This window comes from Periplaneta americana, chromosome 13, assembly GCF_040183065.1.
Source record: "Periplaneta americana isolate PAMFEO1 chromosome 13, P.americana_PAMFEO1_priV1, whole genome shotgun sequence".
Lineage (NCBI taxonomy): Eukaryota > Metazoa > Arthropoda > Insecta > Blattodea > Blattidae > Periplaneta > Periplaneta americana.
In genome coordinates, this window is record NC_091129.1 from 8,262,739 (window position 1) to 8,278,637 (window position 15,899).

Consider the following 15,899-nt stretch of genomic DNA (forward strand, 5'->3'; position numbering starts at 1 on the left):
CATTAAAAAACTCAGGTACAATAAAAATTGAAGTAAAAATAAAATGATGTCCTTGTACAATGGAAATTGAATTAGAAGATGAAGATGTATATGTGGAAGTAGGATTTCGCACTTTCTTTAGTACCTAAATGGATTCATGCTCATCGATTTACGTGAAAACAGTTGGCAACACTGACTAAACAAAAGAACCACCATGCGATAAAGTGATAGTGATAAATCGAGCTGCAGAAATTATCGCCATGTATGACTGTGATTGGTTGAAATTCAAAATTTCATTACACTTCATTGGTCGAAAATGGAATGACGTTATACAAACGAAATAGTCAAGGGAAAAGCATTTACGGACATATTCATAATCGTTGGGTTGCCCTCATGTTTCAAACGCGATTACTGTAACGTTCAAAGTAAAACTCACGCCCTAAAAGGGTCAAAATGAATGAGAATAAAAAAACTTACCAATATTTTGTGACGCGTAAGATAGATATTCATAAACTGTATTTACTTTCTGAATGAACCTCGCGGAGATAGAACTTCAAACGAGTTCAGAAATTAATGCGATTCTAGACTGGAAATTTTAGTTTTAAGAAATCGGCGTTTTCATTTTACAGTTCCCGTACGCAGCGAACTTTGTTATTGTGAACGTTTCGTAAGAGGGGAGTCGGCTCTTCCCGTAGTATTCTTGTTATCATCAGAGTTTTCTTATCGTGCTGAGTGACAGCACTAGAGATATCAACCCTTTGAAGTTACACCGACAATATACAGTCCCCTGCACTTCCCTCCTCACGTCCTCTTTTATCTAATCGCTCTTAATAGTGCCCACTATCTTATCCTTTATGTAGTTAAAAACCTATTAATATAATGGAGATTAAATCGGAAACCACACAAGAAGCTTTGTTTTCAGTAAGCACCAGAATAACTTCGTGGAGAGAGGAACAGTTGTACAAAAGCTAATGGAACTCGGCACTGAAACCAAGATGATCGTACAGCCTGTTAAATATAGCTAGATGATGTCATGCAGGACTCCAACCCTTTCTTCTCCCAGACATAGATCGTCATTGTATTGTACGCTCCATATTGAAATAAGATACAATGAAAATAGGTTTGATTTTAAGAGAAATACACGAGTGCAAAATGATTTCATGTTTGATAAATTCTGATATAGAAAATAGAATCAGAAACGCTATTGTTATGTAATGTATTACGATAAGGTTGAGAAGTGCTTTTTACAAAATCGAGAAAAAGTTTGAAAAACTCGCTCTGCTCGTTTTTAAATTTCCGAGATTTTGTAATGTACTTCACAAACGTGTATTGCACAACATTTTTCGCAAATTCGTATTTCTAAAATTGCAAATGCAATATATTTTGCATTGAAAATTTAGAGCAAAATTATTCCAAAGCCTTAACAAAACTATACCGTAATGATAAGTAACAATAAATGCACTGTAATATGTCATATTTCAATACAGTTTAACTAGTGGCTTGTGCAGCAAATGCTGCAAACTAAGTTCATTAGATGTTCAAATAAACATTTTTCAGATTTATTTTCAATGAAGAATACCAGACATTCTGAAAGTTATTTGCTTCCATAACAATGAAAGATACTCTCTCTCGAGCCAATACTGAAGAGAACCACGCATATAAATATCTACACCACACCGCCATTAAATATATGAAAAAGACCCAACCCTACTTGATTAATAATTATAAAAATATTTCATTTTTAATAATATTATTATCTTACGTAAGTTTTATAGCTTTCAGTAACATATACTATATAGCCGCCACTCAGTAAAATATAGAAATCAAAATCTGATTTAAGTTGTTCTCTACATCTACTTATATAACCCCAAAACGTTTCACTTTCATATCATCAATATAGCATTAATATGTATAATTAATGAAAAATAGTCACATCATGGCATTAACTACAATAACATTTCATTTCTAATGGTAATAATGTCATCAAACCACCTCAAGTTTTGTAGTTTTTAATATCCAATACACAGCTGTACCCAGAAAATTACACACCACAGAATCGAACCTGTAAATTATTTTGTGCGAGATCGTGCGTATTTGCTTGTTTTCCGCACAGAACCAATACGCGGTAAATGTGAAATACCACATTCAGTATTCCCAACGTAACACACATAATAATTTCCCTCTTCTTACCGCTTAAGCGCGACATTCATTTTACTGCTTTAGGCTTTTAACATATTATTTATAGAGACGTTTAACATAGTAATAATTATAAATTGGAAACTTACCACTGCAATTTCACCTAAATTGCAATGTTAATTATTGTTTTTAAATATTTGCAAAAAATAAGTAAAGTCTACTACTCCACGAAACTTACTGCATTCCTGATACAAGTAACATTAAGGAAGCCGTGAAAAAATCAACGAGATTCCAGATGCCGATGTTATTACTGCAATATGTTATATAAATAATATTGTTAAAATATTAAAATGAAAAATAGATCATTACATAACCTTACCGTTTGTTTTAAGTTCGCATTTATAGACTGGGGGGAAAAAAGACAGAAGTATATCACGGCCTGCTGGAGTATAGTAAATATAGAAAACATTTTACAGCAACAATGTTGAAGGAAGATATTTTGGTGTTCCGAAGTTGGCGTCATTAAACAGAAACCAACATGGAGATTTCATTGCAAGTAATTAGAAATTCGTCTTTGAGGTATGTAATAAACGATCTTCGCACAAAATAATGTACAATACACGAGCGGTATGTTTGTTTTCATGTTCTCGGACATTAAAAAAGCTCAATTACGTTTCGCTTTTTCAATCTTTTCCTCGACCATGAAAACGTCAACATACCGCTCTTGTAACGTATATTACTATTTAGTAAGTTAAGTTTTTAATAACCAATTTAATTTGAGCTCTAAATATGTCAGCATTCTTGCAGATCATGGCCTTCGTGTAATATTGTTTACTGTAGTATGTGTTTTGTTTTATTCAGAAATGCAATTAGCTAGTTCTCAAAACTGACGACAGATGGATTTTGGAAAATAGGAAAATTATGTTTAAAAATTGACATTTCACTGAAAACTACTATTTTTCCGAAAAACTTTGAGTTCCAAGCTTCAAAATGAGGGGTCATTTATTAAAATCCGTCCAGTCGTTTTCCCGTAATTTCCATTACCAGTTCAAATTATATGTATATATGTTATGAAGAATGGTTTCCCTAGTAACAAGTTTCTGTGTGGGAATTCTAATTTTTAAGGCTGCGCCGAATTCAATCCACAGCACCGGACCGAACCTTCCTCCTTCAGTGTCTCCCTTTGTGGCCGGACTTAAATCTGTTATATTTCCAAATACAGCTTTGTTATTGTTAGTTAATTAATTTATTATCAGTTTTTCCTCAAATATTAATTGTCAGTATTACAGATATTATTCTGTAGGACAAATTAATAAAACCTTTAATATTAATTCCGCAAGTTGAAATTCAGAAGCCAACACAAATTGAATATCCTGGTAAGCGGAGTGGAAGTGCCGCTGCTCTCAAAATATGCTCACGTACTCCGGCTGAATGCGCCAGACTTCTCCAGGAGGTGACCAGCGAGGCAGGAGTTCCCGTCACGCAGAAAGTACGAATGGGGAATGTTAAAGTCTGCTGGCTTTTCAAGTTCGCCGTGCTGGATCAGAATACAGACCCTACATAACGCGCAAGCTGTCGCCGCTTCAACATTACGTCACAGCAGAATTTACACTCTTCTGGTGACGACACAACACTCAAGTTAAAACGCTGAGGTTCTCCGCCCTACGTCCGCGACAAAACTTGATAGTTTTCCCAGAAAAAAATATTTATTTTATTATTTTATTTGCGTTATACTGCTTATATCACAGATGGGCATTGTGCCTCACTTGAGAATTAGTGCCTCACTGACCTTCACATAGCTTATCGCTCTGAGTGACATCATCTTCACAGTCCCCGTTCCTCCCTCACGTAGCTCCTAGGCGTGGGCAGGTTCTATATCAGTTTCATAAGCAATATCAGTGGTGGCATAATGGCATTATCAAAGCAGTGTGTACGCGTTAGAAAACGATGATTTCATGAGAAATGGGAGGAAGAGTTTTTTTGCTGTTTAGAAGGGGAGAACATACGATGTATGTTATGCTCGAAAATCCTATTAGGCATTAATAAATTTAATATACAACGACATTACTCCTTATGTCATAAAGAACATGCTGAATTAGAAGGTAAGACAAATTAAATGTTATTTTTCATACTATTCCGAAGAAAATTTATGATCTTAACATTTGCATAGTATACTAAATACGACATTATACCTTAAACACGCTGCATTAAAAGGTACGAGGAATTAAATGTTGTCTGTACGTATTATTTCGAAAAGAAATTTATAAAAAAAAAATATCAAATGTGCGTAGAAAACAAAATATGATTTTCTGAAATTATTTTAGGTCGAGAACGTGCAAATCTATTAAGTAATCTTGATAAACTCCGGAATATTCAAGAAAATAAACGTAGACAACGTGATGGAATATTATTGGCAAGTTACGCAATTTCTCGTCTGTGATTTAAATCAATTCAATGACTGAGAAATAGTAAAGAGGTTTATGATTAAAGCTGCCGAATTAATTTGCCAAACTGAATAAAAGTTTTCGAGTCTCTCACGTTAACCAAGCGCTTTCCTAATAATTCGCCACTGACCGCCTTAGCGATTACGATAAGGTGACGCAGGTCACAGCAGTTTATATTTCCCATCCTACTCTGCAGTCTCCTCTCCTAGTAAACAAACTATTTCAAATCGAGTGCCTCACGTAACCGAAAATTGTGCCCATGTATGTCTTATATCGTTAGTAAAATTACGAAAACAATTACATCAATAGGTATATCTAGCAAAGAGTTAATATTCGTTAAAATAAATATTTGTATATTCTACGTTTTCGTGAAATTAAATAAAATTGCATGCTTAAATTTTTTAATATTCTGGCGTGATAGACGTGGCAGCGTGTTCAGCAGGCACAGACGTAAGTACGAGTCAGCTGAGTTCAAGCTCCCTGTTCATAGCTCTACTGCCGAGCGGATGACAGTTCAGTACAGGGTGTTCGATAAACAACTTACAACGTCATTCACAGTTTAGGAATATCATATATTATTAATTTATGGAGAAAGTCGTCGTAATTCAAGTGAGGCAAGAAGGATGTACCGTCAACGTTTTCCGCAATGAAGGTTACCTAATTGGCGAACTTTTGTAGCAGTTTCTCAACGATTATTAGAAACTTGAGGCCATATTCATAGACATTCTTAGCGCGGGCTTCCGGTGGATGATCAGCGAACTAACGTTTTTCGTATTCATAAACCAGTGTTAGCGATATGATATGATATGAATCCTGTACAAATAATCAGTCGATAGCCGGGACTAGTTTAGCACGCTCGTAGCGCGGGCTAGCGAAATGTCTATGCATAGGACCTTAGAAGTCTCTTATCCCGTTTCGAAAATCACACAACCAGAAATATGTTTAAAAATGATACTGCTTTACGGAAGCGGGAGAGATTAAAATGTTGCATTAGAAAAAAAAGTTCGTGTGATTTTGTACAGAAAATCATTATTGTTTATTTTTTAGACGTACAATAAAAAATGGAGCAATATCGTTACATAAAATGTACATTTATCATAAGGTTCTATTAATGAGATTGAAAGCTTGTTTGAGTCCACGCCTGTGGAGTAACGGTTAGCACGTCTAGCCGCGAAACCAGGTGGCCCGGGTTCGATTCCCGGTCGGGACAAGTTACCTGGTTGAGGTTTTTTCCGGGGTTTTTCCTCAACCCAATATGAGCAAATGCTGGGTAACTTTCGGTGTTGGACCCCGGGCTCATTTCACCGGCATTATCACCTTCATTTCATTCAGACGCTAAATAACCTAAGCTGTTGATAAAGCGTCGTAAAATAACCTACTAAAAAAAATTGAAAGTTTGTATTTGCTGCTCGTTTTATGTAAACAACACTGTTGTTATGGTCCGCGCCTGCATTAGAACAGAGCATCTGTTTTGAATCGGTATGTCTGTACCCAGTTGAGCTGTACTGCGTACTTCTAAACCCCCTCCACCCCGCTTGAGCTGTACTGCGTACTCATAAACCCCCTCCTCCCAATCCAGAAACTTTCTAAAACGTCTAATATTGTAAACTTTAATAATTAGTTAAATATTGAAATTAGAAAAAATTAAGGACATTTTTTCTTCCCTATGACACGAATAATCATATTATTCCTTATAACTATGTTCTTTTACTGCTACAACTTTGCTTATTTTAAATGTCATGGTTTTGAATATTTGGAAAAAATGGTCACCTTAACCTAAGTCCTAGAAGTCGTCTACTAAAAGTAATACTTACTTACTTACTTACAAATGGCTTTTAAGGAACCCGAAGGTTCATTGCCGCCCTCACATAAGCCCGCCATCGGTCCCTATCCTGTGCAAGATTAATCCAGTCTCTATCATCATACCCCACCTCCCTCAAATCCATTTTAATATTATCCTCCCATCTACGTCTCGACCTCCCTAAAGGTCTTTTTCCCTCCGGTCCCCCAACTAACACTCTATATGCATTTCTGGATTCGTCCATACGTGCTACATGCCCTGCCCATCTCAAACGTCTGGATAGAAGAGACGGCCTCCAGATATGGAGGGTAGCTGCGAATATATCGAATAAGCAGTCGTGGACAGCCGATAAGGGGTGGTCCTCCAGCTTGGGGGTTGGGCGAAGGGCTAACAACCCATCACCGTAAAAAACAGCTTGTTACGAATCCCTACAATAAGCCTCGGAATAGGACTGATTCTCTGGCACCAGCAAAGGAATAAGGTTTTGAGATTTGGCACTTGGAACGTAACTAGTCTTTATGGAACAGGAGGGGTAACATTAGTAGCAAAAGAACTAGCTAGATATAGAATAGACTTCGTGGGAGTACAAGAGGTTAGGTTAGATGGGAATGGCATATCACAAATAGGGGAAGGAAACAATAATCACTAAAAGTAATGGAGAATTTAAATTATCGAGATTAAAAACGTACATAACTACACCGCAGGCGAGCAGAAATCCTAATAATATAAAAAACGAGCTATATTTCTAGCTTGTAAAGAGACTTAAATCTTGGAATTAAATCCCGTTTTAAAAACATTTGTTTACTATAATTTTATCCTTTCACATCCAACCACGGAAAAGATTACTGTCATGTTCACCACCCCAATGCACGTCTGGCAGATTTAATCCTCCAGATATAATCGGGTGACGTCATGGCTTCCACACTCCTGTGGAACATATTATATTACTATGCCGCAAATGAATCACAATATGCCTTACTTTCAGGAGTCCAATGTTGAAAGCAACGCTGCGCTTGTCTCGGAAACAAAGATTGATTATAGGCCTACGTTGTTAAGATGTTATCTATCAGTGAATCACGGCACTTAACTTTCTTAATCCGCATTCTTGAAAATTATCTTAACATTACTGGATTAAACGGAAACCTCTTAAAGGCTGAAGAACAGTAATAGGAAATGGTCTACTTCATTCTCATTTATTATTATTATTATTATTATTATTATTATTACTATTTTAATTGATACAGCGTCATTAAATAATCAACTACTAGTACTAGTATAGGTTGCAGCCGCCAAATTACTCTTCAAGGAACGACCACTCTTATAAATTGAGGGAAAGAAGACAGAGGACGGACACTGGAAAGTTTTCTTTTCTCAATCGTACTATCAGGGACTGGAATGCTTTACCTGCAGACTTACTAAAGGCTTTACCAATAACCAAAAATGTATTTAAAAACAGGCTTAAGGACTTTACTAATAGACGATAATAATACACAGTATTTAAAGGGTGTAATTGATATTTTGTTATTGAAGTGTTCTATCAGTGAAGAATTATGTTGTGTCAGTGAAGTGTGTTGTGTCAGTGAAGTGTGTTGAGTAGGTGAAACGTGTTCCTGTCAGTGAAGCTTTATAGTTTATAATGGCAGTGCAAAGTATTTGAACAGTGAAATGTTTTTGAAGTGTTAGTGAAATCAGGATAGAATCAGTGAAATGTCTTATAAATTGAGGGAAAGAAGACAGAGGACGGACACTGGAAAGTTTTCTCTTCTCAATCGTACTATCAGGGACTGGAATGCTTTACCTGCAGACTTACTAAAGGCTTTACCAGCAACCAAAAATGTATTTAAAAATAGGCTTAAGGACTTTACTAATAGACGATAATTATACACAGTATTTAAAGGGTGTAATTGATATTTTGTTATTGAAGTGTTCTATCAGTGAAGAATTATGTTGTGTCAGTGAAGTGTGTTGTGTAGGTGAAACGTGTTCCTGTCAGTGAAGCTTTATAGTTTATAGTGGCAGTGCAAAGTATTTGAACAGTGAAATGTTTTTGAAGTGTTAGTGATATCAGGATAGAATCAGTGAAATGTGTCGTAGTTCCAGTGCAGTGAGTGAGTTGACAGCGAAATGAGTGTAATGTTGAAAGGTACTTGTGCAGATATGAACATATCATACTCGTGGGTTTTAGTTCGAACATAGGTTTAAGGTACAAATTAGATTTACTTTAAATGTTATTTTAACTGATCGTGCTTCATTTAATTTAGGATGTTCCCTGTTATTATTATTATTATTATTATTATTATTATTATTATTAGTAGTAGTAGTAGTAGTAGTAGTAGTAGTAGTAGTAATTATTAGTCTTATTATTAATTATGTTTATTATTGTCGTTATTGAGTGTAATTAGTTACCACTGCCACCGGGTATATACCCATTGCAGTGTGAATAAATAGCCTACATACATACATGCATGCATACATACATACATACGTACATACATACATACATACATACATACATACATACATACATACATACATACATACATACATACATACATATTCAACGTACATGGAATTGACGAATGAGGCCGAAGATTCGCCACAGATTACTCGACATTCACTTTACGATTGGAAAAAACCTCGGAAGAATCCCAACCAGGTAATCAGACCAAACCGGAATGGAACCCACGCCAGAGCGCAACTCCGGACCAAGAGGTCAACAGAGCTAAGCCGGTGGCTCTATTATTATTATTATTATTATTATTATTATTATTATTATTATTGGTAATTATGAAGATCCACTCCACCATCGATTTTCGATTTTTTTTCTAATTCTTACCCTCTCTTTCAAAAGAACTTAGAAAAAAAAGTAACGAAATGACTTAACCTGACTTAACCTAACCTAAACTCTGGCTTGGGCATCGATCTGACAAACATATCAATCTCTCGTCCCTTAGTAGTTTAGTGCGTTGCTGCCTAAGTTGAAATTTAGGTTAGGTTAGGTTAGGTTAGGTTAGGTTAGTTCATCTCGCTACTATTTTTTCTAAGTTCTTTTGAACAAGAGGTAAAAATTGGGGATTTTCAGAAAAAAAATCGAAAATCGATGGTGAAGTGGATCTCCACAATTACCTATCATCATCATCATCAGTGGCTGCATAGTTTAAACCATCGCTTTTCCTGCACGCGAACAGGGTTTGGATCTCGGTCATGGTTGGAATTTTCTATTGCCACCGACAAGATCGAACTTTGGGTTGTCCTCAGAGTTTTCTGCTATATTTCCCATGTTAAACATCATCGTCACTCCCATTTTCATTTAATCATTTCGTTCTAATCGCCAGCTGGCGGATCGTGGAGGGAGATGGTCTGGAGCAATGTTTCCCAAACTTTTTAGTTCATGGAGCACGTGTGACCGTACCTTAATGTTTCCGCTTACTGCAGTACAAATATTGCACTTGTCGTACGTTATCTGTTCACATCCCTTCCTCCTCAGTCCGCTCTCGTCACTGACAGTAATTCCGTATAAGAGTGGCCTTGTGATGAACTACATGGAAACTACATCAGGTAAAAAGTGTACCACTTAGAAAAAAATATGTAAAATTAAATAAACTTAAATGTTGGTACTAGAATTTAATTTAATTACTAGTCTAAATATTAAGTAGCTCAAAACTCCCTTTCCTACTAAGCCAATTTTAGAATGTAAGATCAACTTTTAGGGCATTTTTAAGGGGAGGCAGAGGTGAATATTTCAAAATCCACAAAATTTATCCGATTTGTTTGAAATTGATCATGGATACTAAGTATGTTATTAGTAATAGACATACCAAGTTTCAACTTTCTAAGTACAATAGTTCTGTAAATATTAATAATTTTATAAAACTTTATGTCGTTTGATATAAAATGCTCCATGCACCATATTGTACGAAATTTTCAAAATTTCTTTTTATTTATATGTTCAGATAAGGTATATAAATAATGATAAGTATTAGTTTATTATGGGAATAATATAGTAATACAGTTATCTTGGTTTTAATTTCATACTTTTAAAGGGCACAAAATCAAAAACTAACATCGGAATATGAAAATATAGTGTATAAAGACAATAAAAAACAAATTTACATTTTTTCTTCAGTTTTGTTCAAAATTTCACCTCTGCCTCCCCTTAAAGGCATTTTTGAAAGATTTTAGGTCATAAATCCATTGTTTTAGAACAATTTTTTATGATTTATAGGTCATCAAAATCCTAGCCCTAGATATAAGAACAGATTAGCCTATTGAATATGAATTTAATGGTACATACCACCCTGTGGCTGTCTCGATAAGGAATGGCGAACCACGGTAAATCTTTGAGGACTTTTCTGAAACTCGTTTCGTCGAAAATAGAGCCACCGTCGGCTCCGGGCTCTAACACCATGTTGACACCACCGGCACTGACACCACTATGAGGAGGTAAAACGACATGAATCACTTCCAATTTTTTTGTTTTCACTTTATTCGAAGACACCGATCTGTCGCTATCAGACGTCTTCTTGCTTCCCGAGACGTCGCTGCTGTTGCAACACTCACCATCACTACACTTGGATCCACCACACAAGTTAACACGGTTGTACAACCCCACAAGCTTCGACGTGAATTCCTCGACGTTCTCCTCGTCCAGACACGAGTTTACGGGTGTGAAATATAATCCAATAACCCCACAAGCGGCGTTGTTGTCTTTATCGGGCTCGTTATCTTTTATTGCCGAGGACAGTATTGCCGACTCTATGGGTGTGACAGAGATTTCTTTGTCGTCTTCGACGCTAATCGCGGAACACTTGACCAAGTGAGAACCCAAGACTCTACGGAACCACCAAGAAGTTATATCCGGTATTGTTACGATATTTGAAGCCATTTGCGTAGGTAGTTCTGTTTGAAAACTGACAGGGATGAAGAAGATTGGCGAAAGGAGCGGAGGTAGCGATCACCTCGTGCGCGCACCGGGACGGCTGGACCACGACTGAATGGCCGAGCGAGAGAACCAACCAACGTCTGCCGGCAGCCAGCGCTCCGTCTCGCTCCCTCGCTACTATATACAATTCCGCCCGGTTTACTTTGTCCTCAACGAAACGAAACGTAACAATGTGATGTGAGACGGGGAACTTCCTATAGCCTACCTCTGCATCTTCTTACTAAGGAGCGGATTTCTATGTAATTAAATATTATTTTTGCGTGTGATAAAACACAATAATTAACAAGGTTAAAAATTCCGAACATGAAGTTTCAAGTTTAAAACCCGAATTTTATTTCACATAAAAACACATATTTTCACAAAAAAAATTATGTAAATACATATTTTCAGGCAATCTATTATAAACAAAGCTCGGAACTTGGGGACTTGTGTGTCGTGTGCATGAGTAAGGTTATAATAATAATAATAATAATAATAATAATAATAATAATAATAATAATAATGATTTATTTTAGCTGGCAGAGTTAAGGCCGTAAGGCCTTCTCTTCCACTCAACCAGCAAAAAGTGTATATACATATGCATGAACTTACAAAGAATCCAACAATTTGATTTAGATGGGAGTTACATGTATACAAAAGTTATTTACAAATTAAACAACAAAATACTATGAACTATTAATTAAACACTGAAATAAACTGTGTAGCAGAATTAAACTAAAATACATAGAATGTTAATATATTTCAAATAATATTAGATAATAGAAAGAGATTATTACGAGACAATTAAAATACAGCACAATCAGGATGATGTCTAAAGAAAAAAGTAACAATGTACTCAGTGATAGTTTAAATCAGTATGATTGGAGTGAAATGCTAATAAGGTTATCTTTTAAGCTGTTCTTAAAGGTGTTTATTGTCTTGCAGCCCCTAATACTTTGTGACAAGGAATTCCATTGACGCGAGGTGGATATTGTAAAAGATGATGAATAACAAGATGTTCTGTGAAGAGGTATACTTAGCGTGCCACAGATAAGTGATCTGGTATTTACGTCGTGGTTAGAGTATAGATAAGAGAAACGAGACGAAAGGTAATTTGGTGTTGAAGTGTGCAGAATTCGAAAGAGTAAAGACAAAGAGTGTAAAGTTCTACGTTCTTTAAGTCGGAGCCACGAGAGACTTGCGAAGGACGGTGATATGTGATCATATCGTCGGATGTTGCACACGTATCTGACGCACATATTCTGAGCTCGCTGTAACTTAACTGACAATTCAGAACTTAGGTCACTTAACAAAACGTCACAATAATCGAAGTGCGGCGTTACTAGGGTTTGCACTAGGGTAAGTTTTAGTTGCTGGGGCAAGAAGTTTCTCAAGCGACTCAAACAGTGAATGGAGAAACAGATTTTTTTTATCGTTTCTTTAACTTGAAAATTCCAACTTAGATTATTATCAAAAAAGAAGCCAAGATTTTTTACGACAGATGAATAAGGGATTAGCGTGTTAAGGTTAAGGTACAATGTACACAAAGCTTACGCTGCAAGTGCTCAGGGACAGTCGTGTGTACTAAGAAAGTGGTCACATCGAATGACAAGAAGATGGACGAGGAAACTGTGTCGTGTCGAATCCAATGACATTGAGAGAATTACAGGTAAACGGTCTGAGGAATTAGAAAAATACATATTATTCGAATGGGTATTATAGAACTTTGAAAATACGTTTTTTAAGTTTTAGGTACAGAATTTCGTGGAGGTATTCGGAGGAGATACGTTATTTTCTTCGAACAGAAAGTTTATATTTTGTAAGTTGTGCCACACACAAACTAGAGGCATTCATTGAAAGATAGTGCAGTCCCTTAAATTGTGCAGTCCCTTGAGTTTGTGGAAAATTGGATCAAGTAGTAGTGACACACAAATTGAAAACTATTTTCGAGAAAAATTGAGGATACACTTATTTTTCTTAGACACGAGATCAGCTACCAACTGCTCAAAATCGAACGAAAAACAGTGACAGTGAAAATATTCAGTATTTTAAGTTTGCTCTCAGTGGAAATAAAATTTTCTCGTTTGAAATTAGGTTTAACTAACAGGCGAAGAAGTTATGGGTTCGAAAATCTTGGAATATATGTAGTCATACACTGTAATAAAATGTACAGAGGAGAACAGTAAAGTTTCTCATGTTTATTTTTATTATATATTATAAAACAAAAATTGGACTTAAATAAAAAAAACGAAAGATTATGTACAATGAAAAAAAAGTAAAAGCCGAATTTCTCCATACATTTCAACCAACTCACAACGTATTTTCAACACAACTCCATCATCAACTCTTAAACTATAAAATTACGTGTTTCAACCTATCGTAATACTATCAATATGTTGTTGCATCAGACCTGACAGTACTTCCGCGCTAGAAGCGGGAGTTTGTTGATACTGAAGTCCTGTCGCTTAACCACGTGCAAAGACACAAGTCCCCAAGTTCCGAGCTTTGATTATAAACACATAAATCTTCGAGTTTTTTTACTTAAATAATATATTTACAAGAACTTTTAAACGTTTTAAAACTAAATCAATTATGTCACTCAGAAGTACGTTATCTTTTTAAGAATTCTTGGTTGCTTCGTGTTTCTAAGCGCTGTGTGGTGTATCCGTGATCCATTTTTGTAACAGTATCGCCACAAGTTCTGAGAACTGCTAGGCTGCATATCAGTGCTTTAAGAAAAAAGTCTTGGACAGTAGAAGAGGAAGTTTTTTGCCTTGCTACTAATGGCTCCTCTAGACGTATTGACATCATAGCGTATTCCCAGACTACCAAGAAAGGATATATAATTGATCCTACCATAAGGATTGAAACGGGGAGTAGCCAGCCGGAGGATGTCAATCAAGAAAAGATCAACATTTATCTGCCAACAGTTGATTACTTCAAAGCAAAATACCAGCTTGAAGACATTGAGGTGATTGGTCTTCTTATTGGAGCTCGTGGTGTGATTCCCAAGTTCTTTGAACGCTTCACGAAGACTTTTGAACTACCACAGACATTTACTGCTGACATCATAACTTCAGTTTTGAAACGCTCTTGCCAAATTCTGAGTCATCATATTCACTCTGTTTATTTTTTTTTATTCACTTTCTATTCATATATGTTTATTTTAATTTTCTTTCTACAAAATTTATGAAAACATTTAATATTGCAAAATTCATGTAGGAGAGTATACTGAGTCCTTCTGGGCTACCTCCAATGGGAGGCAGTTATTACCTTACCTTATTAGAGAATAAATTAACATGGACAAGGATGAGAGATCTTGCAACACATAATTAGGAATGTTTATTGTTTCTGAAGATGATTTCATTCCACGCTTTGTTTGTGAAACACAACAGATAAGAGCTCGGGTATGAACATTATTTAATTTAAACAAATCTCTCGCCTCTCGCTCATGTCTATCAAGTAAGGCAATATATCTTGTTGTGATTCCCTGTTAATCGATATCCTTCAAGATATACTGAAAGATGGTTGTTTAAAAAACGATTTGGCTTTCCTATTAGCAAATTTAAGCTTTTTTGTGACACCATAAAAAAACTCGAAACATCCAAAAACCTGTTGTCTGAAACAGGGAGGTGCGTGCCGTGGAAATTAAACTAGACTCGCTACCAGGTTCAGAAGCACAAGTACTAAGAGACAAATTCCAGAATGTGTTTGGGAAAAACAGTGGATATAAAAAAGTGTGTAAAGTTGCTCAAGTATTGGAGGGTGTGCCTGTAGGTGAAATTGACGGCGTAGGTGTTTGTGACATTCCTCTCTTTAAATATGCACGTCTGACGTCCTGTGATGTGGAAAGATCGTTTTCACAATATAAGTCGTTGTTCAGAGATAATCGGCATGCATTTGTGATGGAGAATTTGGAGATGACCTTTGTTGTTCACTGCAATTCTCGGCCAACTACTAGCACTCAAGTGTGGTTGGTGAGTACCTAGTAACATTTTTTTTTTTTCAAACTAACTAAGGTATTTTTGTCATATTTAAAATAATATATATTTTAGCAAATATTTTCGTACTTTTTAGCACATGTATTTAAATTTTTAGCACATAAAAATCCGCTCCCTACTTCTTACATTGTTTTTAACTAGACTACAATTAATATTTAATTAATTTGTAAATACAGACAATAGAAAATAGGGCAAACTTGGCTAATTTCGTGATACTAAGGTTTTGGTGCAAAAATAAGGTTCAAATTTAAAATGAAATGAGTGTTTTTAATGTACGTACAACACTGTATTAGGTTTCAAGAAGTTACATATTAGCATTTTATCTCATATATATTTATACAAAAATTGCAAACAATTGTCGCTCTAGCTAATTGTTAAACACAGGCACGCCATTTCGAGTGAATGTTACTTATGTCCCGACCACTATAGGAGACATAGGCCAGTTTTACACCAATCCTAAACATATTTAGTATAACTTGTTGCTTGTGAGCCATCCCAAACCCCGACCTGCAGCCTTAATAGCGCCAGTCCTTATACACTCGTCAGTCAAGGCCTACTGACAAATAAAAGCAATTGACAATAGATATCTCAATCATGACAACCTCATAAAATATCCT

At 35.8% G+C, this 15,899-nt stretch overlaps 1 protein-coding gene across 1 annotated transcript in view; it reads right to left on the reverse strand.

Moving 5' to 3' along the window:
- LOC138711714 (nucleoredoxin-like) overlaps positions 1 to 11,339 on the reverse strand; it is a 498,087-nt gene extending 486,748 nt beyond the window's left edge. The window contains exon 1 of the mRNA XM_069842867.1: positions 10,655 to 11,339. Coding sequence (XP_069698968.1) covers positions 10,655 to 11,245 — 591 coding nt within the window. The 5' untranslated portion in view covers positions 11,246 to 11,339. The remainder of the gene's footprint in view (positions 1 to 10,654) is intronic.
- Between the last annotated feature and the right edge of the window lie 4,560 nt (positions 11,340 to 15,899).